This window comes from Oncorhynchus mykiss, chromosome 25, assembly GCF_013265735.2.
Source record: "Oncorhynchus mykiss isolate Arlee chromosome 25, USDA_OmykA_1.1, whole genome shotgun sequence".
NCBI classification, from domain to species: Eukaryota; Metazoa; Chordata; class Actinopteri; order Salmoniformes; family Salmonidae; genus Oncorhynchus; species Oncorhynchus mykiss.
In genome coordinates this window covers 10106291-10124531 of record NC_048589.1, presented here as the reverse complement: position 1 = coordinate 10124531, position 18241 = coordinate 10106291, and the positions used below count along the sequence as shown (strand labels likewise).

At 42.9% G+C, this 18241-nt stretch overlaps 1 protein-coding gene across 1 annotated transcript in view; it reads left to right on the top strand.

The window, feature by feature from the left end:
• Positions 1-18241, top strand: part of mboat2a (membrane bound O-acyltransferase domain containing 2a) — a 140251-nt gene that overhangs the window by 97373 nt on the left and 24637 nt on the right. The window contains exon 4 of the mRNA XM_036962314.1: positions 15358-15453. Within this exon, the coding sequence (XP_036818209.1) occupies positions 15358-15453 (96 nt within the window). The remainder of the gene's footprint in view (positions 1-15357; positions 15454-18241) is intronic.

Sequence of the window (18241 nt, the reverse complement as noted above, 5' to 3'; positions counted from 1 at the left end):
CTTTTTTTTCTTCTGGCACCTCCCCAATGTACAAATTTTAAGCGCTGCTTATATTCATGAAGGATGAGACTGGCCTTCCTTGGATCACTGTGGTAAGATGTTTCCAGTGTAAGTTCCGGCGATAAAGTGTTCTGTTGGTGCTGACGAGCCTGATGGTGATGGAAATACCCCTCAGGCGGCGCCCGTCTGTGTCCATGACCCCCCCCCCCCCCGAACACTCTGAGGAATGCACTTATTGCTCCCCCCGGCTACCTTCTGTGGTTATTTTTACTGAGGGACAGGGCTGTGAGGTCAGGTGTGAAATGGAATGAAAGCCCTCTCCGAAGTCAAGGCTCTACAAATACCCCAGCTCAATGTCCATCACAACGACCAGCAACGGTACAATGGAGGACGACCCTGACGGTAAATGCACTCTGTAATCGCATTCGGAGGTGACATTTCAAAAGCAAAGCCCGAAATTCCGTTAAACAGCAAATGGAGTCGTTTCCGTGGAAGCGTTTGCCTCCTCTTGAGGTTCTAGGATGCAGATGAATCTCACGGCAGGGCCTGGTTTAGAGTTCAGCCTCTGGGTTTGCCTTACTCAACCTTCTTTGGCGCGTTCCATGGTCTAGTCAGAGAACGGGGCGCGGTGACCAGTTCACGTTCGGATTTTGTTGGTCCTGGAGGTTGTGTGTAACCGCCTGTGGTTTTCAGGAAAGCGGGGGGTGCTGGGCTTGCAGATGCCGTTGATCTCTTTTGGAATCCCTCAGATCTGATCTTCAACCTTTTTATTTGATTTGACCTAACCTGTCATTACCTTGGCGGGTCTTTCTAGGGTTCGCGAATAGCTTTCTATGTGTGAACAGTTTAATGTAGTATGACTACTGCTTGATTGCTATGGCTGAGATCCTACTGTCAAATCAGCAGAGACGAGCTCTACTTTTTCACATCAACTTACATTTGTCCTCTAAGTTGTTCCTACTTTGCGTAGTGATCAAGTGGTCGTTGGGCGTAAATGGCGCGGAGGAGACCACCTATGTGAATGAAATTATATTTTCTTTTTTTAAATTAACGGCAAGGCAGAGAACATTTTTAGCTGCTTATGGCTGAGTAAACTGTCAGCGTGGGTGCATATCTTATCATGTAGCCTATCCGTTATCAGGCAGATTTGCAGTGGAACTTTGCAATATGACTACAAGAGACTATTGACATTGATCCGACTGTAGTTGTTGCACACATTTCTCTTCAGTCTTTCTCATCAACATGGGGCGGCAGGTAGCCTAGTGGTTAGTTTTGGGCCAGTAACTGAAAGGTTGCTGGATTGAATCCCTGAGCTGACAAGGTAAAAAAAAATCTGTCATACTGCCCCTGAACAAGGCAGTCAATCCACTGTTCCCCGGTAGTCCGTCATTGTAAATAAGAATTTGTTCTTAACTGATTTGCCTAGTTAAATAAAAATTAATTTAAAAAAACATCAACAGTTTGCTTCAGGTCAGAGAGGAGTGGTAACAAAGTCTGACGAAAAGAGAGGGTGAACATTGGATGTAGACAAAGACGGGGGGGGACCGAAATTGCAGAGGTAGAAATTAAGGGTACAGTTTTTCTAGTAAAGTATGTAGAGAAAAAAATACACATTATTTACCGTATTGGCACGTGCCAATTTTTTTATTTGAGTATCATCCCTTTCTCCTCATCCCTCTGCCTTTGTCCAGACACCTCACCAGACAGATTGTAATGGAATTTCCCGGAAAGCATTAAACACAGCGGAGGCTGGTGCTAGGAACACTCGCAAGAGCAAATAAATGGAACAAACATCCATCTACAGTGTAGGCCCCAGTTTGATGGCAGTTTGCTAATGGAGTAGCCTAGCGCCTCTGTGAAAAAGGCAACTCTTTTCTACTATATTATTGTTATAGTGGTGGTCATATGTTTTCCTACTCATATAACTGTCATGGTGTCACTGACTGGTGTTTTGGTGACTTGATGAAAGCAGCCAGAAGGACACGGGCCACCTGGGTATTTGAAGCGGTTATTCGCACAAAAAGGGGTACGCTACGTGCGTAGAGTTGTCGTTCACTCGCTGTTGTGGTAGCAGCATTGTTTTCTTTGGGGTAGTGTTCAACTTGTCTGCCCTCTCTCCTGTCGAACATGCCCTGAGAAAGGTCGGGGGAACGCTCTCGTGAGGTTGTCCTCAGCTCTCTATGCCTCTAGTGCAAACACGTACTGGACGTACTGGACTGGTGCAGTTAGCAGTCAATGAATGTAGTTTGTGGGGTTTTTTTAGGTCAGGAATTACATCTATTTAATGGATTCCTAGAACTGTTTTGCAGATAATACTGGCTGAGTCATACATAAGTCGATTTAGCTCATAACACCAGTAGAAACGACTCGTCTTTATAAGCACCATGTCTGGAGAGCTACCGGTTCAAACCTCCATTCAGATAACAGAGATGTTGAAATGGAGAACCTGACAACAACGAGTGTTGGAGGAGAGGTGACAAAGTGAGCGAAAGGCGATAGACAGTGCAGCGAAAGAAAGAGCTTCCTCACATGGAAGGCTGATCTGTTATTCATGTTGCTATTGAAGCCCAGACCACCTTTCCTTTTGCCTGTGAAAGAAATTGTATAACCTGGTAGGCAACAGCAAAATACTTTTTTTCTCTTTTTTTCTCTCCCACACATGGCTTTATTATGCACTCTGGGCCTTTGCAGCAAATTTCCCTGCTTTCTGTCCTATTATATTAGGGTAATTGGAGGGTTTATGAGGCGTGATTAATCGTGGGTTGGGGCAGTGGGAGGCCAAGGAGGCGGAGGTCCAGGCGTGGTGCCTCACTGCTCTGGAATGCCAAATGCTTTGGGCCGGGGCTCGCTGCCAGCTCATTGTCTAGAAATACGAGCAGCAGTTGAAATGGCACTAATGACACCGCGTCACCTCCGAGAAATGTCTGCCCCGTGACGGAGTGGACAGTTGGCTGGTTCTGCGGGTCAGACACGTCGCGTGGCAACTCTACTATGACTCGGCTTTTTGGTGATTCAGAAACAACTGCAATAGTTATTCAGTAGAGCCACACATACAGTGGTAATGGGAGTGAAATGGTCATTGCAGTTGGGTGGACTTCTCGTATGCTGTTGATTTGAAATGCATACAGTTGACTCTTGATAAATGCACATCGGATGGGAAAACTCTCAAAGTGCAGTTCAGTAGTCTCACTACATACTTTGACCTCTGAAGGTGGGGTTCAGTATTCATACATCCTTGACGACACCTTGATTTGCTTTTGGGCCCCCAGGCAACATCATGCTAAATAAGGCCAATGGTCTTTACAAATGCTCACCGTGGCGCTGTTGGAAGGAAGTGGGTTTCTATTGCAGAGCAGTCGCATGCAAGCCTAAAATCACCATGCGCAATCCAAGTGTCGTCTGGAGTGGTGTAAAACTCACTTCCATTGGACTCTGGAGCAGTGGAGGCCACCATCCTCAGTGAATTTAATTACAACTTATATGTAAATTATGTAAAACTTATGTAAAACTTTTGAAGTTATCCTTTTTAGATAAAACTATACTAAATATAATCACGTCACCAAATAATTGATTCAAACACACTATTTTGCAAAGGTCTACAGTAGCCTCAACAACACTCTGTAGCGTAGCACCATGGACAGCTAGCCTCCGTCCTCCTCTGGGTACATTGACTTCAGTTCCAAACCTATGAGGCTCATCATGGTTCTCATCCCCTTCCATAAACGTAGTTATTTTGACAACTTCCGGAGGACGTCCTCCAGCCTATCAGAGCTCTTGCAGCATGAAGTGACATGTTGTCCACCCAATCAAAGGATCAAATAATTAATCTTCTACTGAAAGCATAAGCTACAGCTAGCTAGCACTGCATAAAATGTGGTGAGTAGTTGACTCAAAGAGAGAGAAAGACAATAGTTGAACAGTTTTGAACAAATATATTTTTTCCAAAATGGAGAAGCAAGAGTCATTTTTTTTGCAGTTTCACTTACTTAGCTAACAAATGCAGCTAGCTAGTTTAACCTACTGAAACACCCTGCTATGTTAGCTAGCTGGTTATGACTTTCCAACACAACACTGAAACTCTTCCAAATCAAAGTAAGCTTATGGTATTACTAATTTATTGCCACTGGGGCCTGCCGGTGTAACTGCTTATTAACTGTAAGCTAACGTTGCTGCATGATTTGTAGTGGGTTTACTAACGCGTTGTTTTTATTCGCTATGCTGACTATGATGCTACTTTAGCTAAAATGGTGACAACAATGTAGGCTGTGTAGCAGATTGGCTTAAGTTTTTTTTCACCTGGTCACATACAGCTGATGTGTTGTACATTGAAGTCCACAAATGGCGGTGAGAGCATAGATGCGAGAAGGAATACAACGTGGTTGCTATGAAATTGAACTGTGTTTACGTGTAATCGGGGTGTATTACTCCACCTGAAAAGAGTAAAAATAAAGAAACTTGAATGACTAGGTGTCAAACTTGACTGGTACTATGTGTGTGTGTACAGTAACAGTTAATAGTTTGACACACCTACTCATTCAAGAGTTTCTTTATTTTTTACTATTTTCTACATTGTAGTATAATAGTGAAGACATCAAAACTATGAAATAACACATGGAATCATGTAACCAAAAGAAATTAAAAAAAATATATATTTTATATTCTTCATAGTAGCCACCCTTTGCCTTGACAGCTTTGCACATTCTTGGCATTCTCTCAAACAGTCTTGAAGAAGTTCCCACATATGCTGAGCACTTGTTGGCTGGTTTTCCTTCACTCTGCGGTCCAACTCATCCCAAACCATCTCACTTGGGTTGAGGTTGGGTGATTGTGGAGGCCAGGTCATCTGATGCAACTCTCCATCACTCTCCCTCTTGGTCAAATAGCCCTTACACAGCCTGGATGTGTGTTGGGTCATTGTCCTGTTGAAAAACAAATGATAATCCTAAGCGCAAACCAGATGGGATGGCTTATCACTGCAGAATGCTGTGGTAGCCATGCTAGTTAAGTGTGCCTTGAATTCCAAATAAATCAGACAGTGTCACCAGCAAAGCACCATCACACCACCACCTCCATGCTTCACGGTCTGAACCACACATGCGGAGATCATCCGTTCACCTATTCTGCGTCTCAGAAAGACACAGCAGTTGGAACCAAAAATATATTTTTTTAGACAAGTACAGATTTCCACCGGTCTAATGTACATTGCTTGTGTTTCTTCTTTGCAGCAATTCGACCATGATTGCCTGATTCACACAGTCTCGTTTGAGCAGTTGATGTTGAGATGTGTCTGTTACTTGAACTCTGAAGCTGGTAACTAATGAACTTATCCTCGTTCAAAGTTCTTGAAATTTTACGGATTGACTCACCTTCATGTCTTGAAGTAGTGATGGGCTGTTGTTTCTCTTTGCTTATTTGAGCTGTTCTTGCCATAATATGGACTTAGCCCTATTTGGTAAAATACCATCTTCTGTATACCAACCCTACCTTCTACACAACTGATTGTCTCAAACGCATTAAGAAGGAAAGATGCACACCTGTGAATTGAAATGCATTCCACGTAACTACCTCATGAAGCTGGTTGAGAGAATGCCAAGAGTGTGCAAAGCTGGCAAGGCAAAGGGTGGCTACTTTGAAGAATATAAAATATATTTTGATTTAACACTTTCGGTTACTACATGATTCCATGTGTTATTTCATAGTTTTGATGTCTTCACTATTATTCTACAATGTAGAAAATAAAGAAAAACCCTTGAATGATTAGGTGTGTCCAAACTTTTGACTGGTACTGTGTGTGTATCAATGCGTTCCGGTACCTCAGATTCCCCCAAGTCTCCCCCCCCCTCAAAGTAACTTTTTGTTCCGGCAGTTCTCGATTTACAAATTAAGCACCGGGAGGCAGTCTACTTTAGGCCCAGGCTTTATCGAGGCCTGCAGGCAACTGGTCAAAATACACCAACACATATGACATCAGGAAGATGGAATCCCCCCACTATAAATACATTGCTCCATATACTGCTACATGTTGCTCATTTCCTGTTAGCATAATATATAACATCCCATTTATTATAAAAGTAGGACTACTGCAAATATAATTTGACAAAGGTTGGATGGTTTGATAGGACAGTAAAGCATGGTTAATGGTGTGAAGCCTCATCAGTTTGAGGTTTTAGCCATGTCTGTCTCTGGTGGCTAATTTTGGTAGTGATGGTAGGCTGGCTTTGATGACATCTGGGGATGTTTCTGACCAACTTTGACATTAAGGGAGCCCAGAGGAGTCAACCTTCTGTGTGTGGACAATGTTTTTCAAACGTGACTCACAATTCTGTCATCTCCCTCTCTCGCTTTTGCACACTCCATTGTCTCTCCGTTTCTCTCTCTCTCGCTCTCACAAACATTCTCATACAAGTCAATATATAAGTATACAGCATTTACAATTATCAACTTCAATAGCCTACAACTACTGTAAACCTAGCTGGTAGGGCTGGGGAGATTGAACAGAGGACATTTTAACAGTCAGGTTCTGTAGACTCTTCCCTGACCAGACTACTAATGAGGAACATTAGTGTCAAATGTCTGCACACAGCACTGAGTTGCCCATTGTTCCCTCTCAAGTGCCCCTCCACTTTAATACCAATAATCAGGGGCGCAACTTCGGTTTTAGAAGTTTGGGGGGGGGGGGGGGGGGGGGGGGGGAGGATTTGGCGGGGAGTCTGGGGGGACATTTCTTGCATTTCTACACAATCTAATATGACCCATGGCCCTTCTATAAGTCTCTATTTAGAACAACAAAAAGTAAGCAAGCAAGGTAAGAGATGATTAAATGTGATTGATTGATAAGACTGAACTAGATTCATGATAATTCAATAATCAATATTGTTGTACCTTTAACCAATAGCCTAACAAACGAACAACTCCTATAAATAAAGTACAAAGACTTCCCTTTAGTTTCTTTATTAAGACATCCTCTATATCTAATTTCAACCAGACCACCCAGCCAGCCTGAGCTGCTTCCACGCCTAACTCCCACCGGTCTAGTCAATAACTCAGCTCTCTCCCCAACACAACATCCTTCCCAACTTTTTTTGTGTGTTTTTTTGGAAAACACACACCTTCACATTAACAGACAGAACCATTCATATACTTTATATCATATGTCTAATGGTACTGTACAGCTCTAAATGCTAGGTTACACAGTTTCTTCTGATACGTTTCCAGTATCAACATTTGCAAGCAAACAAAGAGGGATGATCTGTAGACATACTGAGGTAAAATAACATAGTCTTTGCCAGAATTCAGCCAGCCTTCACAAGACCATAACATATGCAAATACAGTGCCTTGCGAAAGTATTCGGCCCCCTTGAACTTTGCGACCTTTTGCCACATTTCAGGCTTCAAACATAAAGATATAAAACTGTATTTTTTTGTGAAGAATCAACAACAAGTGGGACACAATCATGAAGTGGAACGACATTTATTGGATATTTCAAACTTTTTTAACAAATCAAAAACTGAAAAATTGGGCGTGCAGAATTATTCAGCCCCTTTACTTTCAGTGCAGCAAACTCTCTCCAGAAGTTCATTGAGGATCTCTGAATGATCCAATGTAGACCTAAATGACTAATGATGATAAATACAATCCACCTGTGTGTAATCAAGTCTCCGTATGAATGCACCTGCACTGTGATAGTCTCAGAGGTCCGTTAAAAGCGCAGAGAGCATCATGAAGAACAAGGAACACACCAGGCAGGTCCGAGATACTGTTGTGAAGAAGTTTAAAGCCGGATTTGGATACAAAAAGATTTCCCAAGCTTTAAACATCCCAAGGAGCACTGTGCAAGCGATAATATTGAAATGGAAGGAGTATCAGACCACTGCAAATCTACCAAGACCTGGCTGTCCCTCTAAACTTTCAGCTCATACAAGGAGAAGACAGATCAGAGATGCAGCCAAGAGGCCCATGATCACTCTGGATGAACTGCAGAGATCTACAGCTGAGGTGGGAGACTCTATCCATAGGACAACAATCAGTCGTATATTGCACAAATCTGGCCTTGATGGAAGAGTGGCAAGAAGAAAGCCATTTCTTAAAGATATCCATAAAAAGTGTTGTTTAAAGTTTGCCACAAGCCACCTGGGAGACACACCAAACATGTGGAAGAAGGTGCTCTGGTCAGATGAAACCAAAATTGAACTTTTTGGCAACAATGCAAAACGTTATGTTTTGCATAAAAGCAACACAGCTCATCACCCTGAACACACCATCCCCACTGTCAAACATGGTGGTGGCAGCATCATGGTTTGGGCCTGCTTTTCTTCAGCAGGGACAGGGAAGATGGATGGAGACAAATACAGGACCATTCTGGAAGAAAACCTGATGGAGTCTGCAAACGACCTGAGACTAGGACGGAGATTTGTCTTCCAACAAGACAATGATCCAAAACATAAAGCAAAATCTACAATGGAATGGTTCAAAAATAAACATATCCAGGTGTTAGAATGGCCAAGTCAAAGACCAGACCTGAATCCAATCGAGAATCTGTGGAAAGAACTGAAAACTGCTGTTCACAAATGCTCTCCATCCAACCTCACTGAGCTCGAGTTGTTTTGCAAGGAGGAATGGGAAAAATTGTCTGTCTCTAGATGTGCAAAACTGATAGACATACCCCAAGCGACTTACAGCTGTAATCGCAGCAAAAGGTGGCGCTACAAAGTATTAACTTAAGGGGGCTGAATAATTTTGCACGCCCAATTTTTCAGTTTTTGATTTGTTAAAAAAGTTTGAAATATCCAATAAATGTCGTTCCACTTCATGATTGTGTACCACTTGTTGTTGATTCTTCACAAGAAATACAGTTTTATATCTTTATGTTTGAAGCCTGAAATGTGGCAAAAGGTCGCAAAGTTCAAGGGGGCCGAATACTTTCGCAAGGCACTGTATGTTCCTTTTTGTGTTTTACACCTCCAGCAAAATAATACAATTTCTGCATGATATTCAGTTTCCCTGGCACATTCTATGGATGGTCTTAAACTGCACTAATTTATGTCTGAGATTAAATGAACATGACTGGGCATTCTAACATATCTGTATCCATTAATCATCATCCTCAATAGTGTCTCCCAGGTCTTCCTGACATTTTTGTTTTACATGTTTTGTGTCATCGGGCAAAAGCCCCTATCAAATGTATTTATATCAGCTGATATCTCAAAGTGCTGTACAGAAACCCAGCCTAAAACCCCAAACAGCAAGCAATGCAGGTGTAGAAGCACGGTGGCTAGGAAAAACTCCCTATAAAGGCCAAAACCTAGAGAGGAACCAGGCTATGTGGGGTGGCCAGTCCTCTTCTGGCTGTGCCGGGTGGAGATTATAACAGAACATGGCCAAGATGGTCAAATAATAATAATCACAGGCAGAACAGTTGAAACTGGAGCAGCAGCACGGCCAGGTGGACTGGGGACAGCAAGGAGTCATCATGCCAGGTAGTCCTGAGGCATGGTCCTAGGGCTCAGGTCCTCCGAGAGAGAGAGAGAAAGAATTAGAGAGAGTATACTTAAATTCACACAGGACACTGGATAGGACAGGAGAAGTACTCCAGATATAACAATCTGACCCCAGCCCCCCGACACAAACTACTGCAGCATAAATACTGGAGGCTGAGACAGGAGGGGTCAGGAGACACTGTGGCCCCATCCAATGACACCCACGGACACGGCCAAACAGGAAGGATATAACCCTACCCACTTTGCCAAAGCACAGCCCCCACACTACTAAAGGGATATCTTCAACCACCAACTTACCATCCTGAGACAAGGCCGGTATAGCCCACAAAGATCTCCGCCACGGCACAACCCAAGGGGGGGGCGCCAACCCAGACAGGAAGATCACATCAGTGACTCAACCCACTCAAGTGCCGCACCCCTCTTAGGGACAGTATGAAAGAGCCCTAGTAAGCCAGTGACTCAGCCCCTGTAATAGGGTTAGAGGCAGAGAATCCCAGTTGAAAGAGGGGAACCGGCCAGGCAGAGACAGCAAGGGCTGTTCGTTGCTCCAGAGCCTTTCCGTTCACCTTCACACTCCTGGGCCAGACTACACTCAATCATATGACCCACTGAAGAGATGAGTCTTCAGTAAAGACTTAAAGGTTGAGACCGAGTTTGCGTCTCTCACATGGGTAGGCAGACCATTCCATAAAAATGGAGCTCTATAGGAGAAAGCCCTGCCTCGAAATTCTAGGGACAATTAGGAGGCCTGCATCTTGTGACCGTAGCGTACGTGTAGGTATGTACGGCAGGACCAAATCAGAGAGATAGGTAGGAGCAGGCCCATGTAATGCTTTGTAGGTTAGCAGTTTAACCTTGAAATCAGCCCTTGCCTTGACAGGAAGCCAGTGTAGGGAGGCTAGCACTGGAGTAATATGATCCATTTTTTTGGTTCTAGTCAGGATTCTAGCAGCCGTATTTAGCACTAACTGAAGTTTATTTAGTGCTTTATCCGAGTAGCTGGAAAGTAGAGCATTGCAGTAGTCTAACCTAGAAGTGACAAAAGCATGGATTCATTTTTCTGCATCATTTTTGAACAGAAAGTTTCTGATTTTTGCAATGTTACGTGGATGGAAAAAAGCTGTCCTTGAAACAGTCTTGATATGTTCTTCAAAAGAGAGATCAGGGTCCAGAGTAACGCCGAGGTCCTAAACAGTTTTATTTGAGACGACTGTACAATGATTAAGATTAATTGTCGGATTCAACAGAAGATCTCTTTGTTTCTTGGGACCTAGATCAAGCATCTCTGTTTTGTCCGAGTTTAAAAGTAGAACGTTTGCAGCCATCCACTTCCTTATGTCTGAAACACATGCTTCTAGCGAGGGCAATTTTGGGGCTTCACCATGTTTCATTGAAATGTACAGCTGTGAGTCATCCGCATTGCTGTGAAAGTTAACATTATGTTTTCGAATTACATCCCCAAGAGGTAAAATATATAGTGAAAATAATAGTGGTCCTAAAACAAAACCTTGAGGAATACCGAAATTTACAGTTGATTTGTCAGAGGACAAAAACCATTCACAGAGACAAACTGATATCTTTCCGACAGATAAGATCTAAACCAGGCCAGAACTTGTCCGTGTAGACCAATTTGGGTTTCCAATCTCTCCAAAAGAATGTGGTGATCGATGGTATCAAAAGCAGCACTAAGGTCTAGGAGCACGAGGACAGATGCAGAGCCTCGGTCTGATGCCATTAAAAGGTAATTTGCCACCTTCACAAGTGCAGTCTCAGTGCTATGATGGGGTCTAAAACCAGACTGAAGCATTTCGTATACATTGTTTGTCTTCAGGAAGGCAGTGAGTTGCTGCGCAACAGCCTTTTCTAAAAGTTTTGAGAAGAATGGAAGATACGATATAGGCCCATAGTGTTTATTTTATGGGTCAAGGTTTGGCTTTTTCAAGAGAGGCCTTATTACTGCCACTTTTAGTGAGTTTGGTACACATCCGGTGGATAGAGAGACGTTTATTATGTTCAACATAGGAGGGCCAAGCACAGGAAGCAGCTCTTTCAGTAGTTTAGTTGGAATAGGGTCCAGTATGCAGCTTGAAGGTTTAGAGGCCATGATTATTTTCATCATTGTGTCAAGAGATATATAGTACTACGTTTGATACAGTTTGGAAATCAACTTTTAGAGGTTTGCTTGACTGCCTTAAAATAGTTTCAATCTTTGAAGCTTCTGGTTGTCCAGTGTTTGCTGCACAGAGAGAATAAAGTGTTGTATCTGCAAAAGTTCACCTCTGGTCTGTCACAGACTGGTCTTCCCTGGTTGCCTGACCCTGATGAAACCCTTGTCATCATCTGCTCAGATGAGGCATGACAAATAATTACCTTGGTGTACATTTATACATTGATTCTATTCATGGATAATATAATGGTTCAATAATTGAAATCACCATTATTCCAGACAGTAACCTCTACCCATCAACTCAAGATGGAATGTTGTAGCCATCCACTAATTGTTATAATATTCTGCAAAGTTCATCTGAGTTCCGTAGACTGTTCTTCCCTGGCTGTCTGACCCTACAGGGACACCTGTCACCATCTGATCCTGCTTAAGACATGAGCATAGTGTTGTGTACTGACTGTACACCATGACGGAGAAGCCTGTAGAGCTGTTTATACCATGTCAGTGTGAAAAGTAGGGGATTAGCTAGGTAAACGGACAGATCAATAACGTTGCTTTATTATCCTGAGTAATAAAAAATATCAGGCTTCATCGTTTGATTCAGGTCTAGTGTGATTGAGCAAAAATAATCGCAAAAGTTAGTGAGCTAGCTAACGGTACATCATCAAGTTACTTCTCTTCAAATGGGACAAAACAAAGGCTACAAAACAATTCCATACACATACAACAGCTGTTAGATATTGCTATCTGACATAGTTAGAGGCTAGCTAGCGCTGAACTGGCTCTGCCATCTAACTAGCTGCTACTAGTTCATTCACTTCAGTCGAGGGGATAAAACATTCGCTAACGTAACGTACTAGTAGCTCAACACTGGGAATACATACAGCAGTTTCCTTGCCATCTATATCAGTCAACTAAAGAGTAGACAGTTTCTGCTCTGCTTGCTTTTACAACACGGAGAGAAAGCGCAATACATACAGCAGGTGCCTCTATCGCTCCCGTGCTGGACCTTAACACCAGCCTTTCAGAAGCTTTGCTTTCACACAGCCTGTCAGCACGCTCTGTAGTGTCCGTGCAGAAAACAGCCTATTCGACCACTCTGAGGAGTCTGCATGGTCCTAAAGCACACCTGAGCCGCTGTTTATCACAGTGCAAAGATAACTGGGGGGCGACAAATATGCTATTTTTTTATGTCGGAGGGGTCATGTCCCCAGTGAATGTTGCGCCCCTGCCAATAACTTGGCCTTACTTGGAATCCCAATATATTGCTGACCTTTGGGGTAGACGTGTGCATACACTTACACACACATACCAGGCCCCCTAGGAGAATGCTGTTCGTAGGTCCTTTCTGTGATCCAGCCAGCACTCTCCTCTGGGAGACAGGCCAAGGGATCAGCTACTTACTTATTGAAGCTAAACTCTGGCACCTGTTGCTTTTTCTCAGCAAATGTTGGTAACTGCTTCAACTCATTGTTTCATGTGGTTGAGCTGAAATATTGCATTGGGATAAATAGAAAAAGCCTCTAAGAGATTAAGATTCCTTCTTTAAAAAATTGATGCATGGTGAAGCACTGCATTTGACTTGGCCTAGGTAGTCGATATACAGGTCTAATGATTTTAGATCCGCTCTGATTCACTGCCCTGAAAACGAATGTCAAGGACGTTGGCAGCCCGGTTTCCTTCTCTGTAATCAAATTCTTCCACCATTTTCTTCAGTCAAGAAACCTGGGTTTTACAAGTCTGAATGATATGCTGGAACTGGATAGCAATCACACTTATATCCACCACCTGCTGTTCTGAGAAACACAACAAGTGTTACCCTGATGAGGTGACAGCATGTTCAAATAAACACTTAGGCTTACTCCTATTCCGAAGCACCTTGGCCTTGTAACCATGGACGGCCATCTTACTGGATCTAAGATGCACACCACCAGCATTCTTCCTCATCCCCATCAAAGACTAGTTGATTTGTCTAATGGCACCTCGGATGTCCTCAATACCTTCCATTGTGGGGAACCAGATGGATGTTCCAGCAAGCTGAATCAGTGTCAGCTTTGTCCCAGCAGCCCTCAGTGCTCTCTCTCTCCCCCTTCACCAATGAAATCTGGTGTTGTCTCCTAACAACACTGACAGGACGGCGGGAGCTGGGTTTTTGCCCTCTCGTCCGGCTTCGGTAATGGCTCTTTGAGCGGTGAATAAAGAGGCTTGAAGCTGAGGAGGAACAGAGTGTGTTGTCAAGAGTAAATGATAGTATTCATGTCCTGTAGGATGTAGTGCCATCCTATTGTATTGATTGACAAACCTATAGTAGGAAACGGTCATGTTTTTATGTCTGACCTGTTGAATGTGTATACCATATTGTTCACCTCAAACTGAACCATGAAGTCCTTCCTCTAACTGATATACAGTGCATTCGGAAAGTATTCAAACCTTTGACTTTTACAGACTTATTTTAATTGAATAAAATGATTTCCCCCCCCCCTCATTAATCTACACAAAATACCCTATAATGACAAATCGCAAAACATTTGTACAAATAATTTAGCAAATGTTCTAAAAAATAAAATACCTTTTAATGACAAGTATTCAGACCCTTTGCTATGAGACTTGAAATTGTGCTCAGATGCATCCTGTTTCCATTGATCATCCTTGATGTTTCTACAACTTGATTGGAATCCACCTGTGGTAGATTCAATTGATGTCTGAATAAAAACCGAGCCATGAGGTCGAAGGAATTGTCTGTAGAGCTCCGAGACAGGTTTGTGTTGAGGGACAGATCTGGGGAAGGGTACCAAAACAATTCTGCAGCATTCAGGGTTCCCAAGAAACACAGTTGGCCACCCTGCCAATCTGTGCATTCAGTGGAGAAGGGCCTTGGTCAGGGAGGTGACCAAGAACCCAATGGTCACTCTGACACAGCTCCAGAGCTCCTCTGTGGAGATGGGGGACCTTCCAGAAGAACAGCCATCTCTGCAGCACTCCACCAATCAGGCCTTTATTGTAGTGTGGCCAGACGGAAGCCACTCCTCAGTAAAAGGCACATGACAGCTCCCTTGGACTTTGCCAAAATGCACCTAAAGGATTCTCAGGCCATGAGGAACAAGATTATCTGGTCTGATGAAACCAAGATTTAACTCTTTGTCCTGAATGCCAAGCGTCACGTCTGGAGGAAACCTGGAACCATCCCTACGGAGAAGCATGGGGGTGGCAGCATCATGCTGTGGGGATGTTTTTCAGCGGCAGGGACTGGGAGACTAGTCAGGGAAAGATGAACGGAGCAAAAGTTCAGAGATCCTTTATGTAAACCTGCTCCAGAGCGCTCAGGACCTCAGACTGGGGAGAAGGTTCACATTTTTGTTATTTTATTTTTGTCTAATAACTTGTTTTTGCTTTGTCATTATTGTGTGGTAGATTGAGTGACTGGGGAAAAAACACACAATTGAATCCATTTTACACAACAAAATGTGGGAAAAGCCATGGTCTGTATACTTTCTGAATGTACTGTATACTTGCATACATATGAGAACATGACCAGTGACTCCCTGACTCTCTTCCTATACCCACACTAGCACACTTATCTAGTATGAAACAATATATAGGGGGGGGGGGGGTGCGCATTCTGCAAAGTATGCTAGTATAGACATTTGAACGTGTCTGACCTTTGACTGACCTTGTCTCTCCTCTCTCTGCAGGTTATGCTTCATAGTTGCTCTGGGTTACCTCAGCTTCTGTCAGATAACCCGGGTCTACGTCTTTGACTATGGCATGTACTCTGCAGACTTCACCGGGTAAGTACTAGGTGTTGACAATCAATGACATTCATTAGGCGTTGGCATGGAAAACCAGCAGACATGGCGGTCCTCAGAAACAGGAGCTGAATGACCATGGGAGTCAAATATCAGTAGTACCACATATCCAGCGGAGAGAATCCCAAACTCCAACAACTTTATACACTTAAATGTTGTGTAATAACAGGATGTTGAATCTAGCGAAATGGGGAGTGTCAGTGAATGGTTGTATCGCAGTATTATCGGTTCCCCAGCGGTATATTGTTCCATCTCCTCCGGAGTGTCTGGTGAACCAGACAGCCACACATGCTAGGGCGGGGGTGGCCAGTTGCTAAGCAACCCCAGTAGGAGACTCACGGCATCACAAGTGCAGGCCTCCCTCTTTTCATTTCTTGTTTCTTCCTCTCCATTGCTTTCCCCCCGTACTTGTCTTTTGTCATGAAATGCCAGTGACTAAAAGCTTGTAAATGACTAAGGCTGTGTCTAGACTTGCCATTTCATGAAGCTTTTGTATTCTGATCATGGAATTCCAAGTATGTCATGTATCTACACCTACATGTAAACAGTGGTGGGGAAAGTATTCAATTGTCATACTTGAGTAAAAGTAAAAGACACCTTAATAGAAAATGACTCAAGTGAAAGTCACCCAGTAAATGTCTGCAAGTATTGGGTTAATATACAATTTTCAAACAAACATTTTGTGTTTAGTGAGTCCACCAGATCAGAGGCAGTAGGGATGACCAGGGATGTTCTCTTGATAAGTGTGTGAATTGGACCATTTTCCTGTCAAAATGTAACGAGTACTTTTGGGTGTCAGGGCAAATGTATGGAGTAAAAAGTACATTTTATTTCGGAATATAGTGAAGTGTATATATAATAAAATACAGATAACCCCAAAAATGACATAAGTAGTACTTTAAAGTATTTTTACTACTTTACACCACTGCATTTCAATGTCTACCGTGCCGACATTGTGTCCGGATTCCCTTTTCCCACACTATGTGCAAATGCATTGTGTAAATGGTGGAACAGGCTAAATATGATAACAACATTACTGTAGCTAACTAGCCAACTAACCTCTTTAACTAGCCAGCAAGCTAGCGGGATTGCAAACAGGTTAGCATAACTAGGGTTGCACATTTTGGGGAATAATCAGAGGTGGAAACTTTCCGTGGGAATTAACAGAAATATATACAAATTTAATATTAATACCATTTAAATGTACAGTGCCTTGCGAAAGTATTCGGCCCCCTTGAACTTTGCGACCTTTTGCCACATTTCAGGCTTCAAACGTAAAGATATAAAACTGCATTTTTTTTGTGAAGAATCAACAACAAGTGGGACACAATCATGAAGTGGAACGACATGTATTGGATATTTCAAACTTTTTTAACAAATCAAAAACTGAAAAATTGGGCGTGCAAAATTATTCAGCCCCTTTACTTTCAGTGCAGCAAACTCTCTCCAGAAGTTCAGTGAGGATCTCTGAATGATCCAATTTTGACCTAAATGATTAATGATGATAAATACAATCAACCTGTGTGTAATCAAGTCTCCGTATAAATGCACCTGCACTGTGATAGTCTCAGAGGTCCGTTAAAAGCGCAGAGAGCATCATGAAGAACAAGGAACACACCAGGCAGGTCCGAGATACTGTTGTGAAGAAGTTTAAAGGCGGATTTGGATACAAAAAGATTTCCCAAGCTTTAAACATCCCAAGGAGCACTGTGCAAGCGATAATATTGAAATGGAAGGAGTATCAGACCACTGCAAATCTACCAAGACCTGGCCGTCCCTCTAAACTTTCAGCTCATACAAGGAGAAGACGGATCAGAGATGCAGCCAAGAGGCCCATGGTCACTCTGGATGAACTGCAGAGATCTACAGCTGAGGGGGAGACTCTGTCCATAGGACAACAATCAGTCGTATATTGCACAAATCTGGCCTTTATGGAAGAGTGGCAAGAAGAAAGCCATTTCTTAAAGATATCCATAAAAAGTGTTGTTTAAAGTTTGCCACAAGCCACCTGGGAGAGACACCAAACATGTGGAAGAAGGTGCTCTGGTCAGATGAAACCAAAATTGAACTTTTTGGCAACAATGCAAAACGTTATGTTTGGAGTAAAAGCAACACAGCTGAACACACCATCCCCACTGTCAAACATGGTGGTGGCAGCATCATGGTTTGGGCCTGCTTTTCTTCAGCAGGGACAGGGAAGATGGTTAAAATTGATGGGAAGATGGATGGAGCCAAATACAGGAGCATTCTGGAAGAAAACCTGATGGAGTCTGCAAAAGACCTGAGACTGGGACGGAGATTTGTCTTCCAACAAGACAATGATCCAAAACATAAAGCAAAATCTACAATGGAATGGTTCAAAAATAAACATATCCAGGTGTTAGAATGGCCAAGTCAAAGTCCAGACCTGAATCCAATCGAGAATCTGTGGAAAGAACTGAAAACTGCTGTTCACAAATGCTCTCCATCCAACCTCACTGAGCTCGAGCTGTTTTGCAAGGAGGAATGGGAAAAATGTCAGTCTCTCGATGTGCAAAACTGATAGAGACATACCCCAAGCGACTTACAGCTGTAATTGCAGCAAAAGGTGGCGCTACAAAGTATTAACTTAAGGGGGCTGAATAATTTTGCACGCCCAATTTTTCAGTTTTTGATTTGTTAAAGTTTGAAATATCCAATAAATGTCGTTCCCCTTCATGATTGTGTCCCACTTGTTGTTGATTCTTCACAAAAAAATACAGTTTTATATCTTTATTTGAAGCCTGAAATG